Genomic DNA, 17,525 nt, shown 5'->3' on the forward strand with positions numbered 1-17,525 from the left:
GAGTTAGAGAAGTATTGCCGATCCAGGGGTCTGACTTTTAACATTTAAATTTACTCTGAAAAGTTTATACACCCCTGTTAAATTGTGTTGCTGTAAACAAACGAAACTTCCTCTCAGGAAGTTACTCTTTTGTTGATTTGGTGCATGGTGACCCACTGTGGTACTGAAAAATAAAAGTACATCTTCATCATCTGCTTTTCTCAGACAGTAGTGGAACAAATGGGCAGTCGCCCAGGGCGGTATTAGAAAAGGGTTTGTGGGAGGCATGAACATCTATTAAAACCACATCAAAAATCTGAATTTTCTTAAAGGGCCGGTTGTGCCAGGATGTATTGATAAAACCAGTGCAACTGTTAAAATGTCAATAAAAAGCTATTAGTTTCTTAAAATTAAATATTGATCATCTTTTCACACTAATCAGTCCATCCAGGATTTTATGATTGTTTTTGTTTTTTTGCAATCAAAATAACAGGTTTTGTGGTGCAAATTTAGAAATATTTGTTTGAAATTTTTATGATATTTGTGCTAATGTATGATGTTAAACCTAACTTTTTATTAATCGCCGTATCGATCACTAATATAACTTGACCTCAAGTAAGGCTGAGGCAGCAATCAATTAAATCCAAAGTTTTTTGCCAATTTTGAGAAAAAATTTGCAGTAAAAATGTGAAAAAATGTGGGGATTTGTTGATTTTGTGTGAACTTTGAGTGAGTATTGCAGATTTGTTGAAAAACTGGAGGGACTTATGTTATTTGGAGACTAGAGGGCCACATAAAAAGCTACGTCAGGCCACATTTGAATCAAGAATCACATGAAGAATCAAGGCAACATTCCAGGTTTGGTTTTGATGAAGGGATTACATTATAAGATGATGTAAAACATTTTTTAAAATGTCAGTTTTAAAAAATGTTTTAAAATTGAAAAAAATTTAAAACACTGATTTGATATTTAGGTTTTTAATAATATTATTAGCCTATATGGTGCAATTAGCAACGAAACTCCAGCTATAACTAGAAAAAAATCACGTTCCAGGTGCATTTTTTCCATAATACCAAGATTTAAAACTATAAACAAAATGGTGTATCTTTATATGTCACTTAAAAACTGAAGTTGCTGTTATCCATTTCTACTTTTTTCTTTTTTGACCAGACGATGGCGCTAAAAACTAATCAATAGTAGAGATTTCCTGAGCCAAACAAATCTGACATTATCAGTGACAAAAGACACACAGTGTTTCTCAGAGCAGCTAAATTACTTCCTGTCATTACACAAAAATGTCAACAATCCGCGTTTTGTGCAATTTAATGAACCAGATTCACCAAATTAAAAGTATCACTTTAACGCCCCATTCTTATTTCCAATTATATGAGCGAGAAAAGTATTTTAAAATAACTTTTTTATTTATTCTGTTTATTTTACCCCATTTATTCACTTAAACTTCGTGCAAACAGAATAGTTGTGTAAACTGATGGAAAGCATGGAAACGCATCAAGTGAACTATAATTAGTCAGAGAAGAACAGGAAGTGCAGAAACTCAGCCTTCAAATCAAATTTGTTGTCTCGTCTAGTTATTTTTCCTTTTTACAATTTCTTTTAATTGCAAAGAAATTTAACAATCTGTTTAATATTAGACATATTTAAAAGGGAGAAAAAGAGAAAGAACAATCAAATATGATAATGTTATGTTTTATGTTTTTTTTCATGCAGCTTCAACTGCCTTCCTGACTTTTTTTTAAACCTAAATGTTTTTCTAGCTTCTCCTCACAGCTAGCTGTGCTACACTGCTAACACTAATTTGTATATAAACAGGATCAGCCACTGGAGCTTCTGTTTCTATTTGCTTTTTCTTTCCTTATTTATGAAAAAATCTCTCATATGTACAATAAACTAATATTTATTCTTTTCAAAGAAAAAGAAACAGAATTTTTAGCTTAAAATCTATAAACGAATATATTGCAATTTCATTTTCTGTCCTTTAAGGTTTTTTCTTTTTTAATGAATTTTGTTTCTGTTTTTTTGGTGAAAATTTGCAAAATTTTCATGTATGAATTTTGAAAATTTTCCTGACTTGAATAAAAATAATGTCCATAAAACTTTGTGTTTCTCATTTAACATAAAAAAATTGAGTGAAAAAATAAACATTGCAAAGCCAACTTAACTTAGAAATGAGTTAAAAAGTAAAAGAAAAAATCATAAAATGTTATGTTAAGTGAACTTGATGTAATAATGTAAAAACTTAAATAAGTTGGGTCAACTTGAAAAAAAAAATCTAATCATTTTTAGATCAATATAATTGGAAAAGACAGTTAAGTCAACTTAATTGAAATTACAGCAATGAAGTGTTTTGAACTTAATTTAAGTTGACAGAACTTAACTGAGTCAAACAAGGAAACTAGACTGAGTCAAGTTGAGTCATAAAATGTTTTTTACAGTGTAGCCAAAACGTCGAAACCTAATTATTTTTGTGTTTAACTTAGATTCAATTCAATTCAAAAATAAATGTAATTTACAGATGGATATATTTAATCTTTGAAGGTAATTTCAAACTATTGCAGAAACGTTTTTGCGCTTTTATTGTGATAGAACTGAAACGGAAGCAGATCTTTAATGGCGTCACCTTTATATCCAGGTATGATCCCAGAACTCCTCGGCTGTTGGAGCAGAGCAGCGCAGCGCAGCGCGGAGCATGGTGCCGCCGAACCCGACAGAGACCGTGTGGGACTGAACTGTTCCCCCGTCGTTTCATTTCTCAGGAGGAATCCTCCGGAACCACCAGAACCTCTGCTCCACGACCCGCAGACCGGATCTAAATGACAAGCAGAGCCATCCAGTGATGGAGAGCAAGGCTTTACTTCGCTGTAAGATCGTGGTGGTCGGGGACTCTCAGTGCGGGAAGACGGCTCTCCTTCATGTTTTTGCCAAAGACTCGTATCCAGAGGTAAAAACACATTTTTTTATTTTAAGAAAACAAAACGCATCCGCGGATATTTCATCAGCTGCGGTGCGTAAAGCCTCGTAAAAAGGCGATGAGACGGCTTAAATTTTAACTGTTTTGGCATAAAACTTGAAAAATCAGCTTTTGTTTATTAGCTGTTAGTCTTAAAGTTATGACTTAAGACTTATGACTTAAGTTATGACTTATAGAGTTTTATATATATTCTTAAACATGCATATGATTGGAACGGACATTTCTAAGATACAGTCTCTAGTTTAGTTAAAATATCCAAAAAAGATAATATTTAAACAAACTTTTATGATCATTTTACTTTTTATACTTTTTATTTTTTAGAAAAGGAAGAAAAATCAGTAATTAAATCAGTCTCCAGCTGACAGTTAATGTCACTTTGCGCACCGAGAAGCACAGGAGCGCACTTCATCGCTTCTACTCAACAAACATTAAAGGCTTTTATGTTAAGATTGTAATAAAACTGCTAAACAAACAATTCAAGTAATGATTTTACTTGTAGCATACACAAAGGGTTTCAAATATGAGAAGTTGTTGCTTGGAAGTAAATACCGTCCAAATTATTAAGCATAGTGAACAGTAATCCATGTAAAATCGATAAAATACGTAATAAATGAATAAATAAATAAGTCAACTTCTGCCTCAGATATATAAAGTTGAACTTATCTTTATTCAAATGTGGCTGAAATCTGTTTCAAAATTTGTCCAAAGTTTCTTATTCACCTTCATTGGCACGTGCCTCTTGTGACGTCATCAACCCAAACCCAAAAAAGCACGATTGGCAGAGATTTCCTTCTTACTGTACCTTTAAAAAAATCAATTTAAAGAAATAAAATCAATGCTATCATTACACAGTCGTGTGTGTTTTCCTTAATTGTATCTAAATGGAATCTCTAAATAAATTGGTATCAATTTAGAAGCAAGAAACTGGTTTATTTATTATAACTTTGTATCTTTATTTACATAATCAAAGCAAATGGACATAAATTCTTAATTTTGAAAATGAGTCAAAGCTGTGAAATGCTTTATTTTCCATCTAATTCCTCTTGACATTCAGCGCTGGTTTCTCTCTGAAACACGGCAATTTATGTTAAAAATATAAATCTGACTGTCCTATGGAAGGAAAATGCTGCCCAAATTTCTCTGACCTCATGCCATCTCGTTGCAGAACTATGTTCCCACCGTGTTTGAGAACTACACAGCCAGCTTTGAAATCGACAAGCAGAGGATTGAGCTGAACATGTGGGACACTTCAGGTAGGTAGACTAAAGCTGCCGTCTCTACCTCAAAAAGACATTTCCTGAGCGCTTCAAGGCTTTCTGCCAAGCATTTCTTACTGTATGGTTTTTACACTGTCGTCACATTTTCATGTATCATTAATTATGAACTGTAACAAGCTGTCATCGGTATCGGCACACATGCATGTGCCAGTTTCACAGTTTGGAGAGGAATAAGCAACACGTTCAGTTTGATGGTTCGTTTTTCTGACATGCAAAGTGTTGACGTCTTCATGTTGAGTTTTTACTCTCACTGGCGTTTATTCTGTGCTTTCAGTCACACTGAGCTGGAAAATGTTCTCACCCAGTGAACGTCCAGCATGTCATCATCCACAAACTTTAATGTGCTTCACTGGGATTTTATGATTCAGGACAAAGTAGCACAAAATTGTGAAATGAAAGAAAAATAATGGAAAAAATGTTTTGCATATAAAGATCTGAAAAGTGTGGCCTGCCCTTGCAGATGCAAGTCTCAGTTAGATTTAGGTATAAGCCATCGGTGAATAAAAAAAATTTAAGTGATTTTTCTGTCTTTATTTTTCATTTTTTATTTTTTACCTGTTCAATAGTTTGACAAAGTATTAGGGAGAAAACAAAAACAAAAAATTAAAAATTTTTTGAGATTAGTTATTGCTTTCTATTTTTTTGGCCAAATTTTTACCATTCTTGACTTATGCTCAGGGGCCGAATAAAATAATTTCAAGGGCCACAAACGGCCCACGTGCCACGCTTTGGACACCTCTGTTCCAAGTCACTGAAAAAGTAAATTTATAAAATGTTCAATTATTTTATTTTTTCATACTAATGTTTAATAATCTCTAATTATGTCACAGAACAGTTATAGATGCTATGATTAAATTAAAAACAGATGGACTCAAGTGAGAGTATTGTTTACTTTTTAAGGTATTTAGTTGTAATTTTAAAGTACAGTAATACAAATATGCACCTCACTTTTAAGAGTTTTATATACAAACTTATTTGATAACAAGGTTTCTTTTTCCTTCCACTTTACAACTAGAAGAAGTTTTGGCCTTGTTTCTAATATATTTCTCTCTGTAAAAAATTTACCAAGCTTAAAATATAATTACTGAACAAACTAAAGAACCAGAGTTGTATTTCTATATTGATGCACCAGGCTTCAACAAAACTCCTGCCTCAATTTGTCAAAATGCTGTAAAAACCTCGTTTTTATGATATAAAACTTATTTCATTCATCTGGTTTGAGTTCATGTTCACTTATCAGAGTTCAAAATCAAAATCACTAACAATTGATTTGGTGAAAGAAAAACAAACTCCTGCAACAGAAAGATGAAAAATTATTGTTTTTGCCTGCAGATATTGAGTCGCATAATACCTAAATAAAATGCTTTTATGTTTATAACGTCAAGGGTTATAAATGCTATAAATGTTTTTCAATGGCAACATGAGTCAGACTTTCAGGATTTGACTTGGATATTTTTATTCTGTAGATATAAAGGAGTCTTTTTCTCTCTGGCACCTTTAAACCTCTTACACTTTCCTTCACTTTTATGTGGCAACACTCAGACAAACCTCCACATGCAGTGCAGAGAGGAGCTTAATGCACGTCGGTGCAGCGGCCGCCGCCCATCAGACCAGCTAAACAAGCTGCAGATTAAGAGCTGCTGCAGCTGCTGCTGGCCTGTGGGTGAGGCCACCATGTTTCATACAAAACGCCTTCTGAAACTGCTGCCTCGTTCAAACACACCTCTTTCCTCACCGAGTTGTTTTGTGAATAACAATTACGCCAGTGGGACGCTCAAACAGTAATTTTCTCCTCCTTAGTTAAGAATAAAGTTCCTCTTTCAGCATGTACTATACTGCTGGAAATGTGATCAGACCTGATGAACAGCCTCTTGGGTTGAGTTTAACATCACAAAGAATGCTCTCTTTATGTGTTTTAAATGCTCCCGTCAGCCTCCATTCGATCTAAATATATGTCTGCGTCTAAATCTGTACGGAAAAAAACAAAACAAACTTCCTCATATCAAGAGAGGCCTGAAACCGACTGTCAAGAAATGGTTGACAGCATTGACACTTAAAGGGGATTTATTACACAAAATTCACATTTTGCAGATCTTATTGCTTCCATTTGGGTCTCAACGGCTTCTAAAAACAAACAGCCAGCTGCTTATTTTGGTAATAAGTTTTTAGGTGTTTGGAATATGAGCCATTTCTTTGCTTTTGTTTTAAATTTATTTTTATTTTATTACACTACGTTCAATAAAGTCAAACTCAAACTCGAAAACCTTCTTGAATGTAACGTCACCTAGTAACCCCGGACAAGCCCAGCCCGTTACCTAGCAACCTCAGCAGAATTCTGCCCGTCACCTAGCAACCCCAGTGGAATTCCGTCCGTCACCTAGCAACCTGAACTGAGTTCCAGCACGTTTAGTCAGCTGGTTTTATGTGCTGTAAAATGGCTGCATTCGCACAGCCTGGCTACATACACAGAGAGTTTTTTTTTTTTTTTAAAACAAAACTTTTTTTGAGACCAATAAAATAAAAAACATTCAAATATAGTTAAGAAAAATGCAATATTTGTTTTCTGTTAAGGCAAACATCTGAGAACCTTTCTCAGACAGTACAGTATACTGGTTTTATTGAATCACTACATGTTTAATGTATTGGTGAGCGGGTAAAATGAAAGAAGCTAACAATTAAAATGGTGTTTTTAATAGAAAAATGACTCCTGATTACTTTTAACTCATCGATTTTGGCCATTTACCACCATGAACCTCTAATGCCACATTAAATTGTGGCTTCTCACGACAAAAGGAAGCGGCTTAAGCCTTTCCAGAGTCTGTATTTCTACCAACGATTCACCTGGCCAGTGGTAACCAGACCTGTGGGAAATGAGAGGCAGCTAATTATATATTTAACAAGGTTACTATCAGAGAGTCTGCGGTCGCTGCTTCGGCTCCAATCGCTGGGTTTGTGTTTACACAATGGGCTGCACCGTCCCTTCAAAAACAGCTATCTGCTTGCTGCTGCGGGTTGCTGTTTCAAGAACATCATTCATTATTTATTCTCCTTCCTGTTAGCGACGCAGCTGGTGCAAACCTTTGGTTCGGCAAATCTGGGTTTGATTTGACTCAGTTTACACCTGAAGATGACAAGATTCAACAAAATGGACCTGATTTGTGTACATATCGCTTGTAAATGCTTAATTTTTTGTTTCAAACACTGAAGAAATGCAGAATTACCAACAGATCTTTGAAACTTGATTATCCTGCTCCTGTTTTGCCACTTTTCAGGCAGTTTACTGCTGAGTTTAAGGCCTTAGGAGGCAGTTTTGCTGATGTGTGTGCGGGAATGTGCAGGCATGCGTTAAACGTGGCTGACGTAGAAAAGCTTTCAGGACGGCGGCATGAGTTTGGCGTTCATTGTCCGTCTCTCTGCAGATGAAAGTCAGAAACTAGTCCAGCATTTTAAACAACATTTCTGTCGTTTGGAGGTGAAATTTGAAACACATTTAGGGGCATATCTGTAAATTAAAATACAATTGAAAAGTTAATTTACATCAGACATTCATAAGCATTTATTTTTTGCAAATTTCTCAGAAGATTATTCTACTTTCGTTCAGTGAGTTTGAGTTAGGTTTAGGAGTGCGCTTGGTAGATTTTATTAGCTAAATATTGTTTGGTTTCAGTTTAGTTTTTATTAGTCATCGCCGTTCATTGTGCACTCTTTTCTGCCACAGTTTTTCCTTCCACTCAACTTTCTGCAACTTTAACATAACCTACCTGTATTACAAATCTGAGAATCTCAATTATTTTGTCTTTTTTATCATTTTTATTAATATTATTGAAACAACAACAAAAGTGTTCAGTAAAAGTATATAAAGAACTAATTTAGTTTGAATTACCTCTTATAACTTTTAAAATCATTGTGTTGTAGCTTTTTTTCCATTTTATTGACTAAATGTGCTGTTAAGTCATATTAACCTCACTTGTGTAATTTTTTTTTTTTGTTTTAGCAAGAGAAATTAGTCATGGTCCGGAGAAAAAAACAGCATTTTGTTTAATTCTGGCACATTTACAAAAATGTAAATTGATGTGCATTGTCCCTTCCAGATAAAATAAATTAAATTAAATTAAAATCAGGAGTCATTAGCATCAAACAAAGTGGAACAAATTATGTTTTGGAGGCTTTGAGTTGTTTGGATCTAGACTGTAATTCCTTCCCTGTTTTCAATTCAATTTTTATTTTTAATTTTCACAGAAAGAGAAAAGAAAACCTGAACAAAAGAAGGTCAAGGGGAAATTTTTCATATCTTCCAGATGGATTGTTACATCTTTCATCTGAGTGACGACAAGGCCCTCCCACCTTCCAGAGGTCATGAAAGGTCAACCAGCCCTACCTTCTTCAATTCAGACAAAATTGGTGTCAATCAACTCCACTATGTTTGTGCAGCAAAAAAAATTGTGCCACTTTGGCTTTGAAGTTATAAATAAAAGCATAAAGGTCAAAAGGTCAACCAGGCTCCCCCACTTTTACGAAATCAAATAAAAATTTCATGAATATCTTAAAAGTCGAAGCAGCACAAACAAAAGATTTTGCTGTACAAACGTAGTCAAGTTGATTTTATCTGATTTGAAGAAGGTTGTGGGTGCTGGTTGACCTTTCATGACCTCTGGAAACATTTCTTAATATCTTTAAAATTATAGCAGCACAAACATTTGACAGAAAGTTTGTATGATTTTAAGAATCAGACAAAACTGTGGGGGCAGCTTCACTCAGGTTTCATCTACACTTCAAGTTTAATTGCTTTCTCGCATTTTCCAAACAAATATTTAGTTTTAATTTTTACAGTAGTTGATTGTATGAACCAAAAAATAAGTTGTTTCCAGTTAAATTTAACGTCTTTTCCAAATAATCTGTGAAAATTTGCTTCCAGAAAGTAATTATTTCCACCAACAGTGGGGAAAACTTGTTTGGTAACTTTACTGGAATGGTGTAAATTTTTATTCTTATTCAAATTAACACTTGAATAAGTAAATAAAACAATATGTATTGAGATGAGTTGGTAAAATCTGAAAACTGAATTCAAGTTATGACAAACTAGCGAGGGATTCGTTACCGTATTAAGATGTTAGTGTGAGGTCAGAGGTCAGAGGAAGACACATTATTATTAAAACGGCGAATGAGGAAGGCTGCGTTGTGTCTCAGAGAAATGAGACGGCGTTCGGCGAGGTGCCAGACGAGCCGCGGAGCTGCACACAAACCGGGGGTTTAATTAATCAGCCGCTGCCTTTGTGACCAAACGCTTGGCCCGCTGTCGCCTCCGTTCTTCATCTCCTCTCACCGCCCACTGCCTTCTCACGCCGGCCTCCATTACAAAGACCACGAGTCGGCTCAAACTTCCTGCCACGTAGAACAAACTCCATTTTTCCAACTTCCTGACAAAACAAATGTCCTCTGCTAGATCTCACACAACCTTCAATGTCCGCCTGGATATTTCTGCTTATTTTAATTGTACAAAGTTCTTTAAATGTCCCTTGAGTAAATATATTTGCCCATTTACCAATAACAACTGGAACTTTCAATATCTAGCAAGTTATTTTCGCAATTTACCGTCTATTAAAAGAGCGTCCCTCAGATTAATTTCACTCCCTGCTACGTTGGGGGGAAATTACCGTAATAACCTGATATCGGTTGGAAAGCGCTACGTCTCCCCTTTCAGAAACCATTTGAATTTTTCAGATAGCACAACGTGTGGCGGGATTACGGTACTAGAAATCTGGTTGGATTGCCGGCGATACGTTCAGTCTAAAAGGGTTAAAGGGGAACTACTATACAAAATCCACATTTTGAATGTTTTGGTTTTTCCATTCAGGGATCAACTGCTTCTAAAAAAACAGCCCAAACCTTTAAAAAAAAGGGCAATAATTAAAAGTTTTTTGGTGCCTGGAAAATGAGCCGTATCAAAAACCTCCCGTTACCAAGCTACACCAGGGGAACTCTCCCCGTTACCTAGCAACACCAGGGGAACTCTCCTCATTACCAAGCAACTCAATCGGCGCTCCAACACGTTCGGTTAACTGGTTTTAGCGCCGTTTGGGCTGCTGGAAAAGACAAATATTTTGCTGCATTCTTGTTGGTTGTGCAGAAGGCTCCACTTCTGCTTTTCAAACATGTACGGTTTTTAAAATTATGCATTTGTTTGCAGCCATTTTGATGTTGGCACTCATCAAAATATAGCGTCTGTTCATTTGTTTATTCTATGATGTTTTCTTTATAACTTTGTAATTTTCAGTTTTTATTACATAAAGCACCTTGAGCCGCTTTGTTGCTGAAATGTGCGACATATAAAGTTGACTTACTTTGAGATAGGGGGCCAGCAGCAGCTCATTTGAATTTAAAGTGACAAGACGCCCTAAAACAGTTCATTCTGAAAATACTTTATGTTTTCTTGTTCAGGTCACGTTTAACATTTCAATTTCCATGCATTTCTTATTTTACTCGATTCCTTCGGTTAGAATAACGAGCAAAGACACCACAGAGGAAAGTTAAGCACTCAAAGAGCGCAGAGGTTTTCCTCCAACCCAAAAGGTCAATTTGCTCTGAAGATGCTGGAAAAGGTCAAAAGAAACGAAACAGCTGGAACATTCACCGTTTATTTCTTCCAATTTCATGTCCAGCGAATTAAACCGAGTTCTGCATTGAAGCTTTTCCGCATTATGATTTATTTTTATTTCTTTAATAAAAACAAAAAGTGTTGCTTTAAGCAAGACTGTAGTTAGACCTCAGCACTGTTTTTTGAGATGATATTCAGAAAAAATGTTTTAACTTGAGGCTTTGACATTTTACTACATCTGTTCCCTTTATGTAATGTAAGAAAAGCAAGACACTGGATTTGTTTCTGTTATTGTTCAGAACCAGGAGAAGTTTAATCTAAAAGGGAGTTTACCTGCGATGTAATGTTGGTGCAAGAAAAATTAGCTTTACTTGAAAAAACACAAAGATTATTGTAAAATAATTCATCTAAATAATGTAAATTTACTCACATTTTCCACCTGGAACCTTTAATACTTAAAATAAATTAATCTTTTACTGCAATAGCACAACCTGACACTGGAAAAAAATAATCTGAGGAATAAAACCCTTTAATAATAAATAACTGTTGTTATTTGCGATCGTTTGTCTTTCAGCTGTGAAGCTCACACACTTTATTCAGTTTTGTTGTTAAAATTAAATTAAAAATTTGCCATAATGTCACTAAATTTGACATTTATTCCTTATTATTTGTTTCTTCACTACCTTACTATTCAAATTACATTTTATGGTAGGACAGAAAATGATTTTTCTTATGAGAGCCGAGGAATAAAACAATACAACAGAAAAGTGACACAAATTCATTTTTAAGAAATAAATTGGAAAAATAAATTTCTTCGTTTTTTTTTTTTTTTTATCTGCTCAATAATGCACTAAACCTGCAAAACGTTAAATGAATAAAGTAGTTTTATTTAAATATGTAAATTGTTTCTGATGCAAAAATCAAAAGGATTCTTGTATAACTGCATTACGAAGAGACACATTGATGCTTTTTTGTCAAATATTTGCAGCCACAGAGGAACACGGGTCGTCACTTCCTGTGTCTGGATTTGTTTCTTTTTACCACAAATTTTAAATAAAACAAGAAACTTGTTTAATAAAAGAGAAACATGCATGCAAGTGGAGGAAGCATCATGAATATCCAAAGGCAGGAATATACAGCCTCAGCTGGTTCATGTATCAGAACGGCCCAGTCAAAGCCCAGATCTAAACTCAGTTGAGATTCTGTGGCAAATCTTTAAAATAGGTGATACAGACTCTGCATCCATACTGACTGGAACAAAAAATCTAATTAAATAAAGCAAACTGAACTATTTACTTAAGAGCGCTGAACATGATTTTCAAATTTTTGTTTAAGAAAAAATAAAAACATTAATTTTGTTCCATTTACCTCAGTTTTAAGCATTTTTGTGCTCATGATGAAAAATCTCAATAAAATGCGTAGATGTTTGCCATATTAATGCCTTAAAATGTAAAAATGTGCCATGAATTCGTTTTAAAGTAACGTCAGAGTCAGTCTCCAGCAGCAGTGATTCTGTGATTCAAACTCGCTTCATATTTTTACTGAATCTTTGTTTCTGTTTCTCTTATTAATTCAAAGCAACTCAAATCAGCAGAAGTCCGTTTGTTTCGCCGTTAAACCTGAGGGACTTGCGATGACGCAGCAGTTTTCCTTGTTCCTCTTCAAATATACATAAAAAGAAACGACACTTTAAAATCTGATCTGAGCTGACCCGAGAGCCGTAGCGGGTTTATGTGTCTGGATCTGCTTCTCTCTGCAGTTTCCTGTTTAATTTGATCCATTCCTCCTAATATTCTCCTGCTGTCAGCCGCTCTGCAGCTCCTTTTGGTCTCTGTGTTTCCAACGAGTCAAGGTCAGGAGACCCGCGGTGACGGCCGCGCCCCCTCAGCACTCTGCCACCCGATTAGCTTAGCTTGCTCTTTCTTTGTAACCGTCTTCACGGATACAAAGAAAGAAAATCACCTAATTTTCTCTGGTAATCCCAAAACTGCTGCAGTTCAGAAGCTGCAGTTGGACTTTCTGAGCTGCGACAAGTTTCTGCTTTCCTGAAATGGATTTCTCCAGCAGTATTTTAGTTTTGTTGGATCTGTAGAGAAATTAAATACTTTGAAATGTTATGACTCAGAACAGGATTGACTGTACAAACTGCATCCAAGGTGAGATTAAAGAAACAAAGTTACGATACGATTAAAGCACCTTTCACATACAGTTAGTTTACCAAAGGATTGTGTTTAAAATTAATAATGGATAAATTTCTTGAGACTGAGTCACTTAAAAGAAAAGCTGAAGATATTGGTGCCGAACTCAGTTTCATTTTGGGCCGAATCAAAAACCTGAATGTTCTTAAAGGGCCAGAATGTATTGATAAAACCATTAAACTGTTACAATATCAATAAACAGCTGTTTGGTTAAGCATTTATTAAGTGTTTCTTAAAATTGAACATCTTTTCACACTCATCAGTCCAACCAGGATTTCGTGATTTTTTATTTTTTTATTGCAATCAAAATTACTAATTTTGTGGAGATAATTTAGAAATATTTGTAAGGACTTTTTGTGATATTTGTGCTAATGTATAATATATATGGTGACTTTTTATTAATCGTTGTATCTATCACTAACTATAACTTGGCCAATTTTGATAAAAATTTGCGTTAAAAATCTGAAAAAAATTATGGGAATTTGTAGATTTTGTGTGAGTTTTGTAAATTTGTTGAAAACCTGGCGGGACTTATTCATGTAATTTGGAGTCTAGAGGTCCACATAAAGAGCTACGGCGGGCCACATTTGGCCCCCGGGCCTCGAGTTTGACACGTGTAACTTACATGATTGGAGGAATTCATTTTTCAGTTTCTCAAGGTGAGTTGCAGATGTTTTGTTTTTAGATTGACGATCGCGATAGTGATCTAAAAACAAACGTTCTGCAACTGATCGCGGAGCGTTGAGCAGCTCTGCGCCCCCTGCTGACTGACTGCATCTATAACACCAAAAATAAAATTATTGTTTACATCCGGCTTTCTTCAGGCTGAGAGAAAATGTTTGTTTCAACTCAAGTCTGTTTTTCCTTTAAATTACAAATAGCCGTAAAGTTTTAATATTATTATTGTTGCAGTAAAGAACAACTTGGTTTTTGGTTTCCATCAGTACGTCGTCATTCCCAGAGTAGATTTGTTCATGGTTCTGTTGTGACCCGTCACATTTACAAAACAGCACCGCTCTCCTAATCAGGATGAACAAAGAAAACAGCAGAAAGTGAGTTAAGAAACATTTTCATTCTAGATGGTATGTATCTAGATGTTAGATGGTCTGTGAGTGTTTGTTAAACGTGTTAATTGGTTCTCAGCCTGAAAAAGTTTGAGAAACACTGAATAATTGTTGTGGGGAGTGAAAATTGTGTTTTTTACTCTTTAAATTTACAGAGAATGTGTAGAAATCATGTGCAAAACAAATACATAAATACCTTTTCTTCTATGAATTTGCCTACAGACATTTTATAAAAACTTGCAGGAAATCTTTGTTTATAACAAAGTGAATGTTTACTGAGTCTCGCTATTGACATATTTTCACTGCTGTAGTCAATAATCAGCCAATTTTCCAATGTGAGGTTTGAAAAAGGTCACATATTAGATCATAACAGGTGACCTTTACATCGCCTGGGGCTAATTATGACAACATTTCCCAGAGTCTAATTATAAATAATCATGTAACAGCATTAAAATGAGACTTTTACCTGGGTAATTTGATGAATTTATTAGTAAATCTTTACGCTTTGCAGTCGTTTTCTGCACCAAAAGCTGCAGTTTTATACATAATTGTCTCCTTTTGTGAAACTCTCTTGTTTCTGTTTTAAGAAAAGTTTATTCCTAAACTTTATTTCTTGTTTGAAAGACCTTGAATCCATAGAAATCTTGCTCAGTTTTAACAACAGAGCATCGGAATCTGAAACTTTTACATTATTGGTCACAAATAACTGAAATAAGTAAATAAAAAGAAATTCTTCTGTTCCATAGTTATTATCTACATCTAGTAAACAATGGTTGAAACAGCAGTGAAAGCTTTGCTTTTTAATTTTTTTTATTTTAGCTTCTTCGTCTTATGATCTTGTGACAAAACCATTTTGATAAACAGCAGCATCTATTATTACTTTCTGTTGTCTGACATTTATGTTTTTCTTCTGTCTCATTTAATTAACTTGCTTTTTTAACGCAAAAAACAACAAAAAAAATGGAATTGAGATTCAAAATCTGGAAAAAACAGTTAAAAATGTATTTTTTTATAAATGTAAAGTCATTTGTAGGGTCTGAAATGAAGGAAATCCTGAGCATGTAAAAGATTAAATTAGAGAAAAATAAACTGTAGAGGGCCAAATAGTTTTCCTCAGAACTGTGTAATTGCTATAATCAGCGTTGTTTAGTTCGTAAGAGGAGATTATTTCACTCGGTTTAGTTTATTCCCTCAGAGAGTTAAACTGTTTTTTAGCTCCATGTTTTGATTTCATTCACTTTAGGCAGCTGTTTCAGGACAAAATGCTTCAAACGCCTCCTCCACTTATTTAAAAGGTTCAATTAGTGGCATGGTGGTAAATATGGGAGGAGAAATTAGCATCTTAAGAGCGAAATGCTTCTCCGCAGCTGAATCAAGACAGGAAATTTGACTGAAATCCAGAAACACGAGTCCAAACAAGCAGATGTTTGCAAAATGAGCTGTAATTGCAATGAATAATTTTAATCCATCTTGTTCTTTATGCAGAAATCCTACATTGAAATAAGCTACAAAAAATATATATTTATCTGAAAAGTGAGCTGAGAAACTGGTCGAGTTTCACGTTGAAACCTTGAATCGCTGCGTCTGAAAACGTTTCGAGGATTTGGCGGACATGGATGCTCACGCTGTGCAAACATCTCTGGCCCCGTCCGCCCTTTCAAGTGCCAGTTGGATATGATTATCTATGCAGGTCAGCAGCGTCTACGGCACAGACTGCCTCCAGAACCCATCACTCATTCATGAGCCGCTTTTATGACCCCACTTACGTGGCGGCTCCTTGAAAGCGCAGCCCAGACGTGACAGAAAGCAGCTCAGCTTTTACCAAGAAGCTGCTGTTGTGAGTTTATCTGTGGCAAAACGGATGAAGTTTTGGAGTAATCAGGAGTGAAAGAGGAGTGAATAAGAATCGGGGGGATTTCATGGTCAGATCGTCTTCTGCTCATGCAGCCCATTAGAAAACAAGAGTACATTGAAAATCGATGGCCCAGATGCGACTCCACTCCCCTTCCCAGAGGAAGACCCAGTCAAACCTCATCATTACCACCATGTTGTTATTAACATTTGCTTTTAAACTCAAACATATCACAAGAGATTCAAATTTTCTCCTAAAACAGCTTCACAAACACAGATTCAATTAAATTTTTCTCTTGCTTGAATTTGTTAACTCAAAATAAGCTAAACCTAAATGTCTAAAATGTCCCAGATGTAGCCAGAACTTAAAGGTGACCTAATATGTTTCCATGAACAGGTTAGGATACGTCCATTTAAAACATTTTCATTACATGTTTTGAACAAAATCATTCTTAGGTAATGGGATTTTAGTTTCATCAGTTTCTCTTGTCATTTTTAATCTAAATTAACTGCTGCTGATCACGACTCCAACTCAACATTTACATTCACATGTGAAAATGGCTGCAAATGGATGCACAATTGTACAGCCATACATCTTTGAAAAGCAGAAGTAGAGCCTCCTCCACAGTCAACAAGAAAGCAGCAAATGGGTTCTGGATCGTAGGTCAACAAAAAACATTTCAAAGTGCATACGGCAGTAAAACCAGCTAAAGCAAACTTGCTGCAGCTCTGCTTGGGTTGCTAGGTAACGAGCTGGACTTCACTGGGGTTGCTAGGTAACAGGTACTTTTCTGATTTGTGATGCTAAATTCCGGGGGGTTTTGAAACGGACACCAAAAGCATTAACTTATTGCCAAAAATTCACTTATTGAGGTTTTTCTGAGCACTGGGGTTGTTTTAGAAACAGTAGAAACCCAAATGGAATTAAAAAAACGCAAAAAATGTTAATTTTCTGGATAGAAAAAAATCTGTGAATATTAAACTACAAATAGGTGAGTGGTTCATGTAGCTTATACAAACTTGTAAACTTACAGAAAGTGATATTTTTTTACATAATCTATTTTTTTAAACTTAAAATAACTTAAAGTGTAAATATCCCCAATATGAAAGTATGATCCCTCCCCAGACAAATTTTGGACACTTCCAGAAAGTGGGTGGGGCCAAGAGACACTGAGGGGCGTGGCCAACTTTTGGGATGAATGAAAGGGCTAAGAGAAACACTGTGGGTTACTTATAAACTTTGTTGCTATAGTTGGCGACTTTTCAAACCCCGTTAGCTACTTTTTATCAAAAAACCAACAATTGACAAATCTAGACATTTTTACACAAAATAATGTGGAACTAAACAAACTTAAAACGTAAAGATAGAGCCCTAAATAATCCATTACTAGCCAAAACAAAAGTTGATTTGGGATTATTTACCATTTAAATATCTACATGTGCCTTTAAACTTTGATATTTTAAGGTTCTGATGGTATAAAAATGTATAAACTGATGAGAGAAACAACAGTTTAACTTGATCATGTAATGATTCAGAGCAGATAGTTGGTTCATTACTAGCAGAGAGAACG

General features: G+C 35.2%; 1 protein-coding gene across 1 annotated transcript in view; it reads left to right on the forward strand.

Moving 5' to 3' along the window:
• Window positions 1-2,651: 2,651 nt before the first annotated feature.
• Window positions 2,652-17,525, forward strand: part of LOC106907664 (rho-related GTP-binding protein RhoN) — a 33,644-nt gene continuing 18,770 nt past the window's right edge. Inside the window, exons 1-2 of the mRNA XM_014973486.2 lie at window positions 2,652-2,939; window positions 4,135-4,222. Of these exons, the coding sequence (XP_014828972.1) occupies window positions 2,835-2,939; window positions 4,135-4,222 (193 nt within the window). The 5' untranslated portion in view covers window positions 2,652-2,834. The remainder of the gene's footprint in view (window positions 2,940-4,134; window positions 4,223-17,525) is intronic.

This window comes from Poecilia mexicana, unplaced genomic scaffold (assembly GCF_051168715.1).
Source record: "Poecilia mexicana isolate PSO_F unplaced genomic scaffold, ASM5116871v1 scaffold_19, whole genome shotgun sequence".
NCBI classification, from domain to species: domain Eukaryota; kingdom Metazoa; phylum Chordata; class Actinopteri; order Cyprinodontiformes; family Poeciliidae; genus Poecilia; species Poecilia mexicana.